General features: G+C 42.3%; 1 protein-coding gene across 1 annotated transcript; it reads right to left on the bottom strand.

Annotated features, from left to right (window-relative positions):
- Window positions 1–12,903: 12,903 nt before the first annotated feature.
- LOC121975891 (clathrin light chain 2-like) lies at window positions 12,904–16,126 on the bottom strand. The gene is made up of 3 exons (XM_042527817.1): window positions 15,644–16,126; window positions 13,566–13,719; window positions 12,904–13,475 (listed from the first exon to the last, which is right to left on the bottom strand). The coding sequence occupies exons 1-3, from the start codon at window positions 16,042–16,044 to the stop codon at window positions 13,089–13,091; spliced, it is 942 nt and encodes a 313-aa protein (XP_042383751.1). The 5' UTR covers window positions 16,045–16,126; the 3' UTR covers window positions 12,904–13,088.
- Between the last annotated feature and the right edge of the window lie 509 nt (window positions 16,127–16,635).

Here is a 16,635-nt window from a genome sequence, read left to right as displayed (position 1 = left end):
TTAAAATTTTTTTAACGATGCCTTAATGTTAGTTTGAAGTTTTAGTGGAGGCTAGATCTGTAGCTCATTAGAATATATATTCTTATTATGTGGTTCCATTGTCAAAGATGGTTAGTAAGATTGAGTTTTTTCCGTAAATGATACTATTAATCATAACTCTCACCAATAATTTTTTATAAATTAATAGCAAAAGATGAAACTATCACTTCGATCCAAGAGAGTTATTCTTTATTGTCTTAGAGTTTCCACTATAATAGCCTTCTTTACTTGTGTACTTATCAACATGTGTTATGTGCATTGTCTGAAGGGATCAGAGGAAGAACTTGACACAAGCTGTATGATTATGGTGGAGTATGTGCTACTCGGACGCAAGGATTTAACAATTTGATGCATTCTTCACTCCATGGATCATGGTTCTAGAGTTACCAAACAACAGTGGGTTTGAACTTTCAAATTTTACACTTGTGAAAATTAAAACAATTATTTGTTTGATGTTTGTTAGAGAAGTTGCCTTTTTTAGCTACTTATTTTAGTGCTTACGACGTGTAAGATTATATCTTGTTATATAGAACCTCTTAATTCATTACTTCAAATGTTGAATACTATAAAAGTTCATCTTTTCTAAAATGCATCTAGTTCTTTGTTTGGATGGGGTGAGCGGAAGTTTATTAATAGAAGGGGAAGAGAAGAGAAGGAAAGGAAAAGGAGGGGAAGTAAAGTATTTATATTCTCCTTATTTGTAAGAGAGGGAATGTTTATTAAAAAACATATATTATCGTGTTTGGGAGGAAAGTAAGGATAATAAAGGTTAAATATATAAAATTACTAGATTACCTTAACTTTTTAAAATATCATTTAAACTATAGAAATCATTTTATAATTTTTAAAATCATCCAGCATTATTAAACCCGTGGCAGTTTAAAATTTGTTGTATTGGCACACTAGTTTCTCTTGCTTCTAACTAGTAGTAACTTTGTTGAACTACAAAAATGATAGATTTGGGTAATCAAATTTAAATTTCAAGAACAGGTTGATATTATATTCATTTTCCTATGTTTGAATTGCTTGCATATGTATCATCTCTAATTGATTGGCAACAAATAAATCATCCAAAAAGCACAAAGTACATAACATCCAAAAAAAAAATAAATATGAAAGGCACAAAGTATAGATAAATCATCCAAAATCAAATAACAAGTCTCACATTACATAATAATAATCCAACAAACATTCAAAATCCTCCAATTACATAGCATCCAAATATAATAATCCAAATTTATATTAGCAAGCAAAAAAACTAATCATGTCGTAGATTTTCTCCATCCAGCATTTGAAGTAACAAGTCTTTGCGATGTTCAAAAGGACATCCAAGTAAAACTTTCAACATCTTCAGACGTTGAACAAGAAATAAATAGCATGTAGAAATTATATGTTGCTCAACGTCTAATTAATTCAACAAACTCCACACTTCATGCTCAAGAATAGGAAGTTCATTTGACTTAATTATTTCATGTGCTGAACTAATAATGGCTTGAGCTACATGGTCAATTGCATTGCTTATATTCTCATCATCAACTTTACCTTTCTTTGCACGCTTGTTCTTTGATGATGATCCAACAAAAGTTGCATTGCTTATATTCTCATCATCAACTTTACCTTTATTTGCACGCTTGTTCTTTGATGATGATCCAACAAAAAATTCAGCTTGAGATTTAGATGGTTGAGTTGGAATTTGGGCATTCTTATTAACTACATCTGAATTGTCCAAATGGATTTCCTATTGAGAAATCATAAATTCAACTTCATCAATGGTTTTAAAATTATGTCCATCAACATTATTCTTTACTTGTATGCTAGATCTTCCTTTTTGCATTTCTGATGCAATTTCGGCATATTGTCCTGTAGAGATCTTTTCCATATAATTGAACTAACTTCTCATAATTTCGAATAGGCTTGGTCTTCCATTCGACAGATGTTGGTTTTATCTACAAGTTACAATATAATTGCATTAAACATTCATTTATAGATAGCATCACAGAAGAAAATCAAATATAGTTTTCAAATACATATTATGAAACACACCTCAATTAGTTGTTGTCAAACTTCAGGTTCAGCAATAAAGAATGATCCGGCGGTACGGACGCGGGACCCCCTTTGAGCCTTTGAGGGGAGTCAATGCCACGTGGAGGTCAAAGGTCAAACGGCCGACCAGAAAAGGGGGACCGACCGGCTGAACGAGGTTTAAGCGGAATCAAAGACAACCCGACGGAGACTCGGGTTTCCAACGCTCATAGGGAATAGGGTAACCAGGCCGAGCGGGCAGCCTGCTCGGACCGAGGCTTAGAGCGGCAATGTCGTGAACAGTTAGCCGAGCACGTGACCGAGAATCTTCCCGGTCAAACCATCACCTACGTCTGGTCGGACGCGACGTGCCCGCCGAGCGGCCGTACGCTCGGCGCAGGGACAGAAGAGACAAAAGGACAAGGGAAACATCGGGGAACATCTTCTGACAACAAGCGTGTTCGACGACTAACCCATACGCAGAAGCCTATGACGGAAGGTTCTACTGTCCCATCAGAGAGGTGCTCGGACTGTAGCAGTATGGTGTCAAGCAAGCTCCTCTGACAAGCTCATACTGAGGTATGGTAAGAGGACACGTATTCGCCTCGGTATGTGTGCATAAGCCTCTTCACAGCTCTATATAAGGGTCCTCACACTTCGCCGGAGGTACGCATTCTTGGATATTCGAAGTCACTTCCTAGTTTCCTCTTGCCTGACTTGAGCATCGGAGGGTCGTCGCTGGGAACCCCTTCCCGGCCCGACTTCCTTGCAGGTTCGCCGGAGATCCCTACGACCGGCCGGAGATCCACGTCATCAGTTCGGAGATCGCCACGTGCCCAGCGTAAATTGATTCAGCGTTCGGACAGGATCAAATTGGCGCCGTCTGTGGGAACGCACCTGCATCCGAGCGGAAGAGATGGACGAAGCTGGACGACTGCACACCGTGATGCTCTCCCAGGAGGAGCTCGACGCTCTAATCGAGACAAGAGCAGCTAAGCTCGTGGAGCAACAGAAACAGAAGGCGCAAGCCGAGCGGATGGAGCAATAAGCGACGTCAACGGCAGGAGGCCGAGCGGCATCAGAGTTCCGACCGGAGAATATCTCAACATGGGGCCGAGATAAAGATCCGGTCGACATTCAAAGGGAAAGAGGATGGTCGAGCGAACCACCTCCAGGCGTACCGAGCTGGGTGAAAGGTGCGTCGATGTAATTCATTTTATGTATGTCTTGGTCGCCTGTGTCCTTTTAATGCAGGAAGCAAAGTGATAAAACGCATTTTGGAATTATTGGCCGAACGACCGACTACACGAAGACCACGTGCCGCTCGGACCGTGTTGAAATTAGCCTTGAAGGCCGTCGAGCTCCGACGTTAAAAATCGAGAGTCGCGCCGGCGACTATAAACCCTCCGGCCGGAAGACCGTCGAGCTTCGACGTTAAATATCGAGAGTCGCGCTGGCGACTATAAACCCTCCGCCCGGAAGACCATCGAGCTCCGACGTTAAAAATCGAGAGTCGCGCCGGCGACTATAAACCCTCCGGCCAGAAGACCGTCGAGCTCCGACGTTAAATATCGAGAGTCACGCCAGCGACTATAAACCCTCCAGCCAGAAGACCGTCGAGCTCCGACGTTAAATATCGAGAGTCGCGCCGGCGACTATAAACCCCCCGGCCCGAAGACTGTCGAGCTCCAACGTTAAATATCGAGAGTCGCGCCAGCGACTATAAACCCTCCGGCCGGAAGACCATCGAGCTCCGACGTTAAAAATCGAGAGTCGCACCGGCGACTATAAACCCTCCGGCCGGAAGACCGTCGAACTCCGACGTTAAAAATCGAGAGTCGCGCCGGCGACTTTAAACCCACCGGCCGGAAGACCGTTGAGCTCCGACGTTAAAAATCGAGTCGCGCCGGCGACTATAAACCCTCCGGCCGGAAGACCGTCGAGCTCCGACGTTAAAAATCGAGAGTCGCGTCAGCGACTATAAACCCTCCGGTTGGAAGACCGTCGAGCTCCGACGTTAAAAATCGAGAGTCGCACGGCGACTATAAACCCCTACGACGAAGACCGAGCTCCGACGTTAAAATTGAGAGTCGCGGCGACTATAAACCCTCCGCCGGAAGACCGTCGAGCTCGACGTTAAAATCGAGAGCCGGCGACTTTAAACCCTCCGGCCGGAAGACCGTCGAGCTCCGACGTTAAAATCGAGCGCTGGCGACTATAAACCCTCCGGCCGGAAGACCGTCGAGCTCCGACGTTAAAAATCGAGAGTCGCGTCGGCGACTATAAACCCTCCGGCCGGAAGACCGTCGAGCTCCGACGTTAAAAATCGAGAGTCGCGCCGGCGACTATAAACCCCCCGGCCGGAAGACCGTCAAGCTCCGACGTTAAAAATTGAGAGTCGCGCCGGCGACTATAAACCCTCCGGCCGGAAGACCGTCGAGCTCCGACGTTAAAAATCGAGAGTCGCGCCGGCGACTTTAAACCCTCCGGCCGGAAGACCGTCGAGCTCCGACGTTAAAAATCGAGTCGCGCCGGCGACTATAAACCCTCCGGCCGGAAGACCGTCGAGCTCCGACGTTAAAAATCGAGAGTCGCGTCGGTGACTATAAACCCTCCGGCCGGAAGACCGTCGAGCTCCGACGTTAAAAATCGAGAGTCGAGCCGGCGACTATAAACCCTCCGGCCGGAAGACCGTCGAGCTCTGACGTTAAAAATTGAGAGTCGCGCCGACAATTATTAACCCTCCGGCCGGAACGAAAGACGTTTGAAGATAAGCGGCGATGGAAAGTAGTTAAGGCGAATGTCACCTACGCCCGCTCGGGAATCACCCACAAGCATGTAAAGTAAAAACGAAGACGGACAACGCAGATAAATTTTTCATGGAAAACAAAGGAATTAAGGCTGAGCATCCGAATTACAAAAAGGGATAGTTTTTGGCCGAACGGCCGAATTACATATAAACTTCTATTCTAGATAATCGTAAAGATCCTTCGGGATGGTGCCGAGGAGCGTCGCCTGGTCTTGGGCTGGGATGGTGGCGGAATCGGAAAGTCGGCCTTTGGACTTCAGGTAGTTTGTCGTGGCAGTCATGGTAAGTTCAAAGGCAGTGTACATCCGTTCGCAAACTTTCTCCGAGAATTCGGCCGAACGGATGTAATTCTGCCTCAAGGCGGCAACCCGTCCTGGCTCGGTGTCCTGATATTCTTTGAGGGCCGCTCGGGAAGCATCGGCAGCTGCCTGGTGTTCTTGTAAAACAGTCTCTAGTTTCGTCACCTCATCCGAACGGGCAACCTTCTCGCCGGCCAGCTGGTCCATCAGCTCTTTAACCTTTTGCTCCAGGCCCCGAGCCTCGACGTTCTTTTTCTCTAGATCGGAGATAGCAATGTTTTTCCGAGTGGTGGCTAGGCTTATTTTTTGGTCGAGCGTCTTGACCTGTCGATTGAGCTCGGCTAAAGTGTGGGCCTGATCGGCCGTCTTCTTCTGCTCGGCTGCCAACAAGTCTTGGGCCTTCTTGAGCTCTTTCTGCAGCTCGGCATATGATGGACCCTGGGAAGGGGCGTCGCCCGAACTCCTTAATCTTTTTAGCTCCTCGTCCACCATCGCGAGACGATTGGAGACAGCAATCTCCTCTACCCATCTCTGTAATTAACAAAATCATTAATGGCCGATCGGAAAGAGCGCATAAAGGACATGAGAAAACACGCTTACCCCAGTAGCCTGTTGCATATGGTTGTTGGCCAGATTGCTGAGAGGGATCAGCGTGACGCCTGCCCGAGCGTCGGCCCACATCTCGGCTAAGGGCCTCTTCATTGTGATTATGTGCTCGGGCACGGTTGGCCGATCGGCTTCGGGCATCAGCTCTTTGGTGGGGAGATGCAGGGAGACCCTGACTGTGCGGCGCCGACCGGGAGTCGTATGAGCAGAAGCGGGGGACGGATCGGAGGTCGGCGCAGAGAACTGGGACAAAATTGTTGAATGTTCGACTTGGCGGGGAGTGGGTGGAAGGGCGCTGACTGGAATGGCCTCAAGAGGGTCCGCAGACGCATCCAGCTGGGATGGGGTCCGATCGAACGAAATCGCCTCGACCGCTGGAGCTTTGCCGCGAGAATCGGCGGTGGTCCGTTCGGTCGGCTGGACCGCGGAAGTGGCCGAGCGGTGTGGTGTCTCCGTTCGGCGTCTCTTTTATCGAAGAGGGCGCTCTTCCTCCTGAGCGGAGCCTTCCTCTTGGACTATTGGACCCCCGCTGGGGGTTGCTCCTCTTGCCACATCCTGGAGAGAGGCCTAAGCGGCCGACTCCTCATGAGTCCCGCTCTCCCCTTCATGTGAGCCGACCGGCTCGATGCCGAGCGAGTCCATCTCCTTGGTAGCTGCGGCCTCGAGCGCCGCCGCTTTCCTCTTCAAAATGCCGGCCATCACGGACTCCATGACAATGTCCGCTGCAAAGGAAAAAGGAGAAAATCAGTTAGCAATCAAAGCAAATGCACAAGTAAAATTCTTACCGAAGCCGCTCGGGAGGGGGGTCCTGATCGGACTCAGGCCAAGTATGTACATGCCCCCTTCAGATAAGAACTTGTTGATATCAAACTTCAGACCGGCTAGCATGTTGGCAGCGTGAAGATAGTCCGGTCGAGTCTTGAACCTCTTAAGCTCAGGGGAGGTTCGCGGTCCGATCTGCCACTGGGTTCGGAAGGAGGCCCGCTCGGGAAGACGGAGATAGAAATAATATTCTTTCCAATGCTTATTGGAAGAGGGCAGTTTATTAAAGAAAACTAAACCGGGTCGAGCCTGGAATATGTAAGTGCCCAGCTCGGACTGTTTAGGGTAGTAGAAATAGTAGAAGACCTCCGGTCGGAGGGGAATGTTGTGGATTTTGAACAAAACGACAACGCCGCATAAAAGGCGGAAAGTGTTGGGGACTAGGCTTCCGAGCGGAATGTCGAAAAAGTTGCAAACTTCTATGATGAACGGATGGATTGGAAAGCGCAGATCGGCGACGAACTGGTCACGGAAAACACAGAAAGCTCCGCGCGGCGGTTTGTGTGGCCGAGCAGAGGGGGAGGGTAATATAAGTTCAAAATCAGAAGTGTTTTCGAAAGAGTCCATCAGAATATCGACGTCGCGCCGATCGAAGCGCGACTCCATGGTGGTATACCATGGGGCGAGAGTTTGGTCTTGAGGCTAAGAGGAACTAGCCATTGTCCGAGCGGACGAAATCACAAAAGGCGAAGAAAAGTAGATGGTAAAAGGAAGAAGATGATAGACGAAACAGTGCGCAAAAGACGAGAACTCGACAAGAAACACAAGGCTAACAAAGAGAGAAAGTAGGAGAACCTTACAATGAAACGGAAGGTCGAGGGAAGAACGCCGGAGATCGTCTGAAAACAGAAGAGCAGGATCGCCGGAGAGCTTAGATAGAGAAACTGGGGAGCACGCGAAGGCAAAGATGCGGTTGGGGGAGAAGGCGAAGGCTTTATAGGGTTGGGCCCGAGCGGCCTCCACCGTCGGATGCAGGTCACAGGAACCGAAGCACGCATCGGGCCATCCATTTCAAACCGCCTCGATCCCGTCGGAACACCACGCCGCCGTCGTACAATGATGGCAGCATCGCCACGTGGCATTCAGCCACTGGAACGCATTTAATGAACGCGTGCTCGACCTTAATGATGGAGATTGGCGATAACTTCGAAAAGATACCGAGGAATGTTGGTGTTGACTGGCGTTATAGCTACCCCCGTGGGGGCCGAGCGGAGGATAGTTGCATATAGACGCTGCTCGGCGTGATTGATGGTTCAGTCAGTCGGACTAATCGCCTCCTTCGACTAGACTTGAAGGGGAGGCAAGTGATCCGGCGGTACGGACACGGGACCCCCTTTGAGGGGAGTCAATGCCACGTGGAGGTCAAAGGTCAAACGGCCGACCAGAAAATGGGGACCGACCGGCCGAACGGGGTTTAAGCGGAATCAAAGACAACCCGGCGGGGACTCGGGTTTCCGATGCTCATAGGGAATAGGGTAACCAGGCCGAGCGGGCAGCCTGCTCGGATAGAGGCTTAGAGCGGCAATGTTGTGAACAGTTAGCCGAGCACGTGACCGAGAATCTTCCCGGTCAAACCATCACCTACGTCAGGTCGGACGCGACGTGCCCGCCGAGCGGCCGGACGCTCGGCGCAGGGACAGAAGAGACAAAAGGACAAGGGAAACATCGGGGAACATCTTCTGATAACAAACGTGTTCGACGACTGACCCATACGCAGAAGCCTATGACGGAAGGTTCTACTGTCCCATCAGAGAGGTGCTCGAACTGTAGCAGTATGGTGTCAGACAAGCTCCTCTGACAAGCCCATACTGAGGTATGATAAGAGGACACGTATTCGCCTCGGTATGTGTGCATAAGCCTCTTCATAGCTCTATATAAGGGTCCTCACACTTCGCCGGAGGTACGCATTCTCGGATATTCGAAGCCACTTCCTAGTTTCCTCTTGTCTGACTTGAGCGTCGGAGGGTCGTCGTCGGGAACCCCTTCCCGGCCCGACTTCCTTGCAGGTTCGCCGGAGATCCCTACGACCGGCCGAAGATCACGTCATCAGTTCAGAGATCGCCACGTGCCCAACGTCCATTGATTCAGCGTTCGGACAGGATCAAAGAATTTTGTGACGGGATCCCATCCAAAACCACTCATACCATTCTTGAATATATCATAACATGAAAATCAACATCTTTTAATATGTTTCATGCGATTTTGAATCATGTCCTTATCGATAAATTTATTGGGAAATTTTGCTTTCAATTTACTTACAATATGTTCAAATGCATGTGTAGTAAAGGTTCCACCAACCCTTTTGCCAATATTATGCTAATTCAAATATGCATCAATAAAGCATCATCCATTACTTTAGTCTAGACACATTGATTATTCGCCTTGCTTGCACTAGCATTTTGCAAGTTCTTTTTTCACATCCTTAAAAATAAAAATATATTAATAATCAAACACACAATCACACAAATAGTCATATGATATAAAATTCAAGTACCATAATAAATTAAAATGTCAACATTCATAGTCATCCAATTACAAGAGAATTTGTCCAAAATCACTAGATAAACAAATAAACATAAATACCACATATTATAATTTAACCACATAGTCACAACTATAGAATCCCTAAACAATTCTCCCCTTCTTGTATCGTCACTGTCATCTCTATTACTATGATTTTTCTCTTAATGTTCACTATTATTATTAAGTTCAACATCAACCTCAGCAAACAAACCCTTATCTGGATCAACATTAATAATTTATTTTTGCATTTTAATTCCATAATGTGGCTCTGTTGAACTTCTTATAATAGTAAATCTTTTCTTAACAACTCCAAAAGCTCTTTCAATTACATTGCGCAAAGAAGAATGTCGAAGATTAAATAACTCCCGAGCATTTTGTGGTGGATTACGACTATATTCTTTCAAATGATAATGTTCTACTCGATATGGTGTAATAAAATTTATTTTTGAATCCAGTATCAACAAGAACGTATTTTCCTAACAAAAAAATTATGTGTTATTAAATTGTAAAAGGAAAATCTAATCATAATATATGTTATTTAATTTACCTTCTAGAAATTTAAGAAAATCTTGTCTGGTTAATGTATTTTTTATTATTCTCAAGTCGGATGCTGTCCATTCCCACCCGGCTAAGACATAAGTGAATTCCAAATCAAATGTGTATGCTGCTAAAACATTTTGAGTTGGAAATCCTTTAGACCACAAAACTTTAGGGCATCAATGGGAGAAACTTTAACACGAATATGTGTTCCATCTATTGCTCTAACACAATCCTAATATACCATATCTAAATTATTAATAATTTTGAATATATAAATATGCAATTATACTAGTCAAAAGATAAGAAAAATATTTTTACCTTAAAAGATGGGTAGAATCGATTGCTATTGAAGATTTCTGAAGGAACTTGTGACTCATATGGTTGATTGAGAAATTTATCTTCTAATTCTATTATAACTCTTAAAACATTAAGGAAATGACGACTCACTATTTCTCCTGATCGATAGAAAAAAACGCTAAATGCACGACTTGTAACATTGTGATCTAGCAAATAGAGTGATTTTGCTACTTGTTCTTCCACAGTGATTCTTGTTGTAGGTCATAAACCACCTTCTTTGACTAAAAGATTATACTATTCCACAAATGCAGAAGGACTCATTCTAATTGTATTACGATATTGATCATTAGTTAGCACTTTGTCATTAATTCATTTCATACATGTTCTCCTTCTAATTGCACAACACGAGAAATTTGACTATTTTATTTCTGCCTATTTTGTGCATACCAAGCTACAACTAAACTAACAACCTGTGCCGATGCGAGTTGATGCATATTATGCAACTTAATGAAATCATTACATTTACCGTTTTCATCACCCATCTATAATCAAATAAATGAAAAAATAAATAAATTATAAACAAGTAATATCTATGCTTTAAATCATGACAACTTTAGTCTTAACTCAAAAACACATCAATATAAACACACATATAAAATAGACAGAATAAGCACACATACTACCTTTGCTTTACTATTGAATCAATAATTTCATAACTCAGTTTAACATTTAAAATTTACAAATAAAGAATTTGTATTTACTGATGTGGTATTAAGTTTAGTGCCCAAAGATTCAATAACCACTCATGCCTAAGCCAAGATAACAATTTGAAGATCTATTTTGAAGGAAAGATGACATCTTGAGGTTTGTGGAAGAACAAATCCAACAGGTTTGAGGTTGTGTCTCAAGTTTCACTGCAAGTTCCTTAGGAGTCCACATGATGACCTCATTCTTGATTGTGTTGCTAGAATCAGGCTTTAGATAAATCAGATATTTTTTTAGAACATACTGTGTTCTATTAATGTGAGGCTCTCACTGTTCCTTATTTTAGATTCTGTTGTCCGTTTTGATATTTATTACTACCTCCTGTTACCCCCTTCCCCTTCTCTTCTTCTACTACTTTGTTATATTTGTATGTTAAGATCACTCGTTAAACTATATTCTATACCAAATCTATGTATCTTCTTATCTGATTAAGATTTTAGAGGTAGGTCCACTTTCTCAAAAAGATTTAAATTACTTTTAAATTTATAATGTGTTTCTGACGTTCCTCTTTGATGAAGTTAAGCATGACTATTATACATTTATAAATGTGAATCTTTCAAAATTTAACTTTTTGGATTAGGTTTGATACATCAACATTAAAATTGATAAACTTTTTCATGTTGAAGTTTTTGTATGTATAATTTGTAAGCAAATTACTTGACTGTATGACATGATAAGAATGTGAACCTATATCATCGAGCATTGACCATCAGTGAAAATAGAAGAAGCAGAAAAGAAAAAATTGCTACACAGTAAAGAATAGAAGTAGAAAAAGAATATCGCAGAAGGAGAACAAAAGATTAGGGTTACCTGTCTTTGGAGAGATATGCCGCAAGGACTGGTGCCGACACCGATGCCGTGGAGTGCGAAAAGTTATGTAGTCACCTAGTTAGGTGGTGGAATGAGGAAGATGAAGCAACGGTATAACAAGAGGAATAAAAGAAACCTAAGATAACACTTGAAAATTAATATTATGAACAAGAATAAAATTAGAATAAAAGTTTTCTTAATTCCCTTTACCTTTCCTTACACCCCAATTTGGGGTGTAAGCAAATCTTCTATTTTATCCTTACCTTTCTTTTCTTTGGTTCACCTCCTCCCAAATAAGCCCTTCAACCGTTCAATATTTGTCAATTGATGTATAATAATAGCCGATTGATAAAAAAAAATTAATTAATTCAGTAATCGATTGATTTTATATTAGTTAATTTGTTCGATTTTAATAATAAAATTCGGTCAATTTGATTTATTTAAAATTTTAAATTTATTTAGTTCGATCTTTTTAGTTTTGAACTGATTGTTAAGTCCTAATTGTATGTAAGTTTCCTCGTCGAGACTTGGACTATATGTTATGTATGAAAGAACATGAATTTTTGAGTATTTCACAAAACTGGAAAACTGGTGAACTCTTTGAAGCTAAAAGCGGGTCATCTGGGTAAGATTTTGGAACCCGCAAGCCAACAGACTCGGGTTCGAAGTCCAGATTTCATATTCTGAGGTCAAGTTGAACCAATAGACTTAGACTCACATGAGCCTACTCCCAATGCAAAACATAATCTGATTAGGATCAGGTCATGCCAAACACATTATGACCTAGATCAATGGACGAGAGCATGCTCAAAACAATCCAACTTGTACTAAGCCGAATCATGGTCGGTGTGGCGGGATCACACTCAACTTTCTTTAAATGCAGTTAATTAGTATTCTCAATCCTACAAGGTGAAATTCCCATGATTTTTCTGACAAAATGTTTTTCCCGGGATAATAGTAGCGGCATGATGTCTTCTCAGGATCGAATCCCAATTTTAATAAATTAATGAATAAATTTTCTTTAATGGACAATTGACCTAAAAATACTCTATGAGATTTTCCAATTTGCTTTGGTAGTCAGTGAAAAAGATTCGGTGAACCAAACTGATTACTCCAGAATTAATAATAAACTAGATACTTGATGTAAACTTTTTTTTAAAAAAAAGTTAAATTCCCATGGTTTAACACCTTTATATCTCGGCTGACAGACCATATCTTAGACTGCTCAAAATTCTCATATTATCTCAGTCGAACCAAGAAATAGGGGTTTAACGAACCATCAATATATATATGCATAAATTACAAAGCATGATTTTTTTTTGTTTGGTTCTCATTGTTAGCATTTGATACTTTAAAAATAAAGGCAAAGGATGCTCCCAACTTTTACACATTGAATTCACTGCACTTATATACAGCTTTTATAATAAGATTTATACATACATATATATACACTAACAATTACCCAGCTTCAATCTCCAGTTCTACAGTACAATGTCGTGATTAATAAATACATAGATATTGACTGCAAACAACATCCTTAAAGTGGATATGGTACTTTAAGTCTGCTGGCCTTCAGGGGAAACAGGAGTTTCCTTGGAGCCTGATGCAGAGGCTTGTTTCACTTCAGCACTTGCAGTTGCAACACTGGCAGATCCATCTTTAGCCGTAGGTACTGGTGGAGATGGAGGTGGTGGTGGTGGTGGTGGTGGTGGAGGGGGTGTCATGTGGGGTGGCGGCGAATGTTTCAGTTTCAGTAAAATTTGGCGCATACGAGCAAGGTCAGTGGGTTTGCCAGGCTTGGGTCCCTGAATGACAATGACTGAGGGCTTCTTCTCTTTCTTCTTCTCCAGATTTGCTATCTCACGAGGGATCAGCTCTGAAATCGCTTTCCAGTACTGCTTGTCCGCATTAGCATGGAAGGTCTCTTGGTTGGCTAAGAAAAGCTGACAACAAAATTTAACAGGGGAAAAATAATTTAATTAGTACATGATGTTGGGATCAAATACATGTTCTAGGCAATAACAATGGTCTACCTTCTCTCTTTCTCTGTTCTGCTGCTTGTTAGTTTCACGGTTCAACTTCCTTTTCTCGTAAAATGCTTCCTTGTATTCTTCAGCTTCGACAATAATTTGATTGCGCATCTCCTTTTCCTTCTTTTCTTTCTCCTCGAGATGAATGGCATTTTGGCTGCATGGAATTCAATTACACAATTTTGTCAATTTTAGCAGAAGAAAAGATGGAAATCAATAGGCTTTTCTTAATGCAAAAACATACATCAGCCCTAAGGTATTAAACATTTTTCTATACAATATTAGCAATCCAGCTTAACTTATGTTAGACATGAAGATCTTACGAGTTCATAAAACTGATCCACAACAATTGATAGTTAGAACTTCAAATTGTACATCTCATACTGATATATTAACCGTAAACAAGTGTAAGACCACAAAACCTCTAATACTAAGGCAGCGTAAATTTCACAAAAACATTCCCTGAGATTTCAATGCTCGGCAGAATGGAAAATCATAGTCAACACAAAAAAATCTTTTGGCAGATAGAATTTTTTTTTTTGGAGGAAAATTATTTCTTTGGAAAAAGAGTGAAAGTGATTTTCCTCATTCATTTGCAAGTCGTTCACTGAAGGGGAGCCTCGGCACAACGGTAAAGTTGTTGCTTTGGGACCAAAAGGTCACGAGTTCGAATCCTGAAAACAACCTCTTGCAAAAAGCAGGATAAGACTGCATACAATGGATCCTTCCTCGGGACCTCGCATGGCGGGAGCTTCGTCCACCGGGCTGCCTACTAACAAAACACTGTTCTCTGCCAATGTACAGGAAAATTAATCCATTTAGGAATGCTGGTTGGTTGGGTAAGAGGCCAAGCAGGCTGACTCAGACAATCAAGTCGGTCTTGGTGGGCTAGGTGGCCCAATCAGTTCAGTTGGGTTGGGTGGGCTGAGCCAGTTGATTCGGTCAGGCCAAGTGGGTCGATCAATTCCTATGGATCAATTGATCTAAGTGGGCTGGTTGGCTTGAGCTTGTTGCTCAAACCAAGAAGGATGGTTGGATAAGGGAGGGGGTGCCTGGCAATTTATATGGGTTGAATGATATGTTTGGATGGAAGAGGAAAATATCTTCTCATTTAATAGCGCATGGGGGAGGGTCATATTTTAGATCAGGTAAGCTAAGTTCAAGTTTTTGAGTCATATTTTAGATCCTAAATCATATTGTAACTCTAGTTAAGCTCAAGGTATGCTCAAGCACATTATGTTTTTCTAGTTAGCTGACTTGCATATCGCTAAATTAGGTGCATACAGTGTTCCTCAAGATGGTCCAAATAATGCATTAGCACCTAGATTACAAAAAAAAAGAAAAAAGGAGGAAGACCAGAAAAATAATATACAAGCACTAAATGTAATTGTTAAAACTTGAAATATAGATTGACTGTTTGCTACTGATATTTATATAATCCCAACCAATTGGCATGCTTCTTTCAGTTTTGAACTAATCTGAAAAATATGCATATGCCACATTGCTAAATCTTATCTACATCTCATGCCACATCATGCCATGGATGTTGCTGTTCATTGCAATTTGCATGCATAATTAATCAACCTTAATAGTCTTAACTTCTCCATGAGAAAAAAAAAATGGTGTGTTTAGCTTCGCCTTAAGTAAAGGCAATCTATTTAAGTTTTAAATACCATAAGATACTTCTATGTCATTTTTTGCTGATAATATGCACTCGCAATTTTCTACAAAGTCAATTCCGAGTTTAATTGAACATAAAGGAGTATCAAGATTCATGGATTTCTTATTTAAGATTTTAACTCATCTAGAAATCAAGATTATTTGGTTCAAGATATTTGTTTTCTTACTCTCTTTCAAACAGAAAAGTACTAATATCTTGATAATCATGCCATTTTTTTTACAGGAAGTTCTATGATGAATCATATTATTGCACAAAAACTGCCTAGTTCAATAATGAACAACGCTTCGAAAACAATAAAAAAGATGAAAACCCAAACATAGCAAGCAGCCTTCAGAAAAATCAACAAAACCATCAATAATGAATAACCATATGCTTAGATCGAACAGAAGGGAGGACTCACCGGCGCCACTCTCGCAGAAGAAATCCCTCCTCCTGCTCCATCGCCTCAGGAGGCGGAAGGATCGGCCCATCGGAAGGGAAAGTTCCACCGTCATCTACCTCCACAAAACCCTCCCCGTTCAGTTTCTCCTCCGAGAAATCTTCTGGGCCATACCCAAATCCCCCGGGCGAGTGAGCTAATCCTCCAACTCCTCCTCCACCCAAAGTTCCAATTGGGACTTCCGAATCGTCCTCAGTTTCTTGTCCTCCGGAGGCGACCGGGGAGAACGAAGAAAAGGCGTCGAAGCGCTGGGAGGGAAGGCGGGGGTCATCGCCGAGGTACTCTTCGTCGTCGTCGAAGGGGATAGATGAACTCCTCGCCGCCACCTCGTCGCCATCCACAGATCCGAAAGAGGACGACATGGTTCCTCCTCTCTCGCGAGAGAGAGGCCAAGGAAGCCGACGAGAAAAGGACGCGCAGAGCAGTTCCCCGGCTGCGCGGCTTGGGCAATGGGCACTATATTGAAAGCTTTCATTTTACCCCACTAATTTATCTAATTTTCAATACTACCTCTATATTCTTCAAAATTCTATAAATGCTCCTATTTTTATTAGTGTTGAAAGAATATTAAAAGGACCTTTTAACCTTTTTATATATATAAATTATCTTTTTTTGCCAATGATTTTAATTAATATTAAAATAATTTTTATTGTAGAAACAAAAGTGATTATTACGCTCAACTATGTGTACCCCGCTTTATAATTTTTATAGAATATTAGATAAATCAGTGTTCTTTTTTCTAAATCATTAATAGATGTATCATTTTAATTTTTATCAAAACAACATCTATCACACATATACAATTACACAATTCTCATGGGCAGGGATTCCTATACCAGTCCTGATTCCTTGTTTATTCATTGATTGAATAGATTGGATCACATATATTTAATAGATGGGATACAGTCCACCTGATCAATGAATGAATAAGATCTCTTCTGATCCAAAAAATT

Source organism: Zingiber officinale, chromosome 4B (genome assembly GCF_018446385.1).
Source record: "Zingiber officinale cultivar Zhangliang chromosome 4B, Zo_v1.1, whole genome shotgun sequence".
In the NCBI taxonomy this organism is placed as follows: domain Eukaryota; kingdom Viridiplantae; phylum Streptophyta; class Magnoliopsida; order Zingiberales; family Zingiberaceae; genus Zingiber; species Zingiber officinale.
Note: the sequence above shows the minus strand (reverse complement) of the source record. Positions and strands in the feature narration are given on the sequence as shown.

Coding starts and splice junctions, on each gene's coding strand:
- LOC121975891 (XM_042527817.1), bottom strand. CDS start 16,044: ATGTCGTCCTCTTTCGGATCTGTGGATGGCGACGAGGTGGCGGCGAGG. Junction 13,720..15,643: donor CTTCTGCGAGAGTGGCGCCG/GTGAGTCCTCCC, acceptor AATTCCATGCAG/CCAAAATGCCATTCATCTCG. Junction 13,476..13,565: donor AGAACAGAGAAAGAGAGAAG/GTAGACCATTGT, acceptor TTTTGTTGTCAG/CTTTTCTTAGCCAACCAAGA.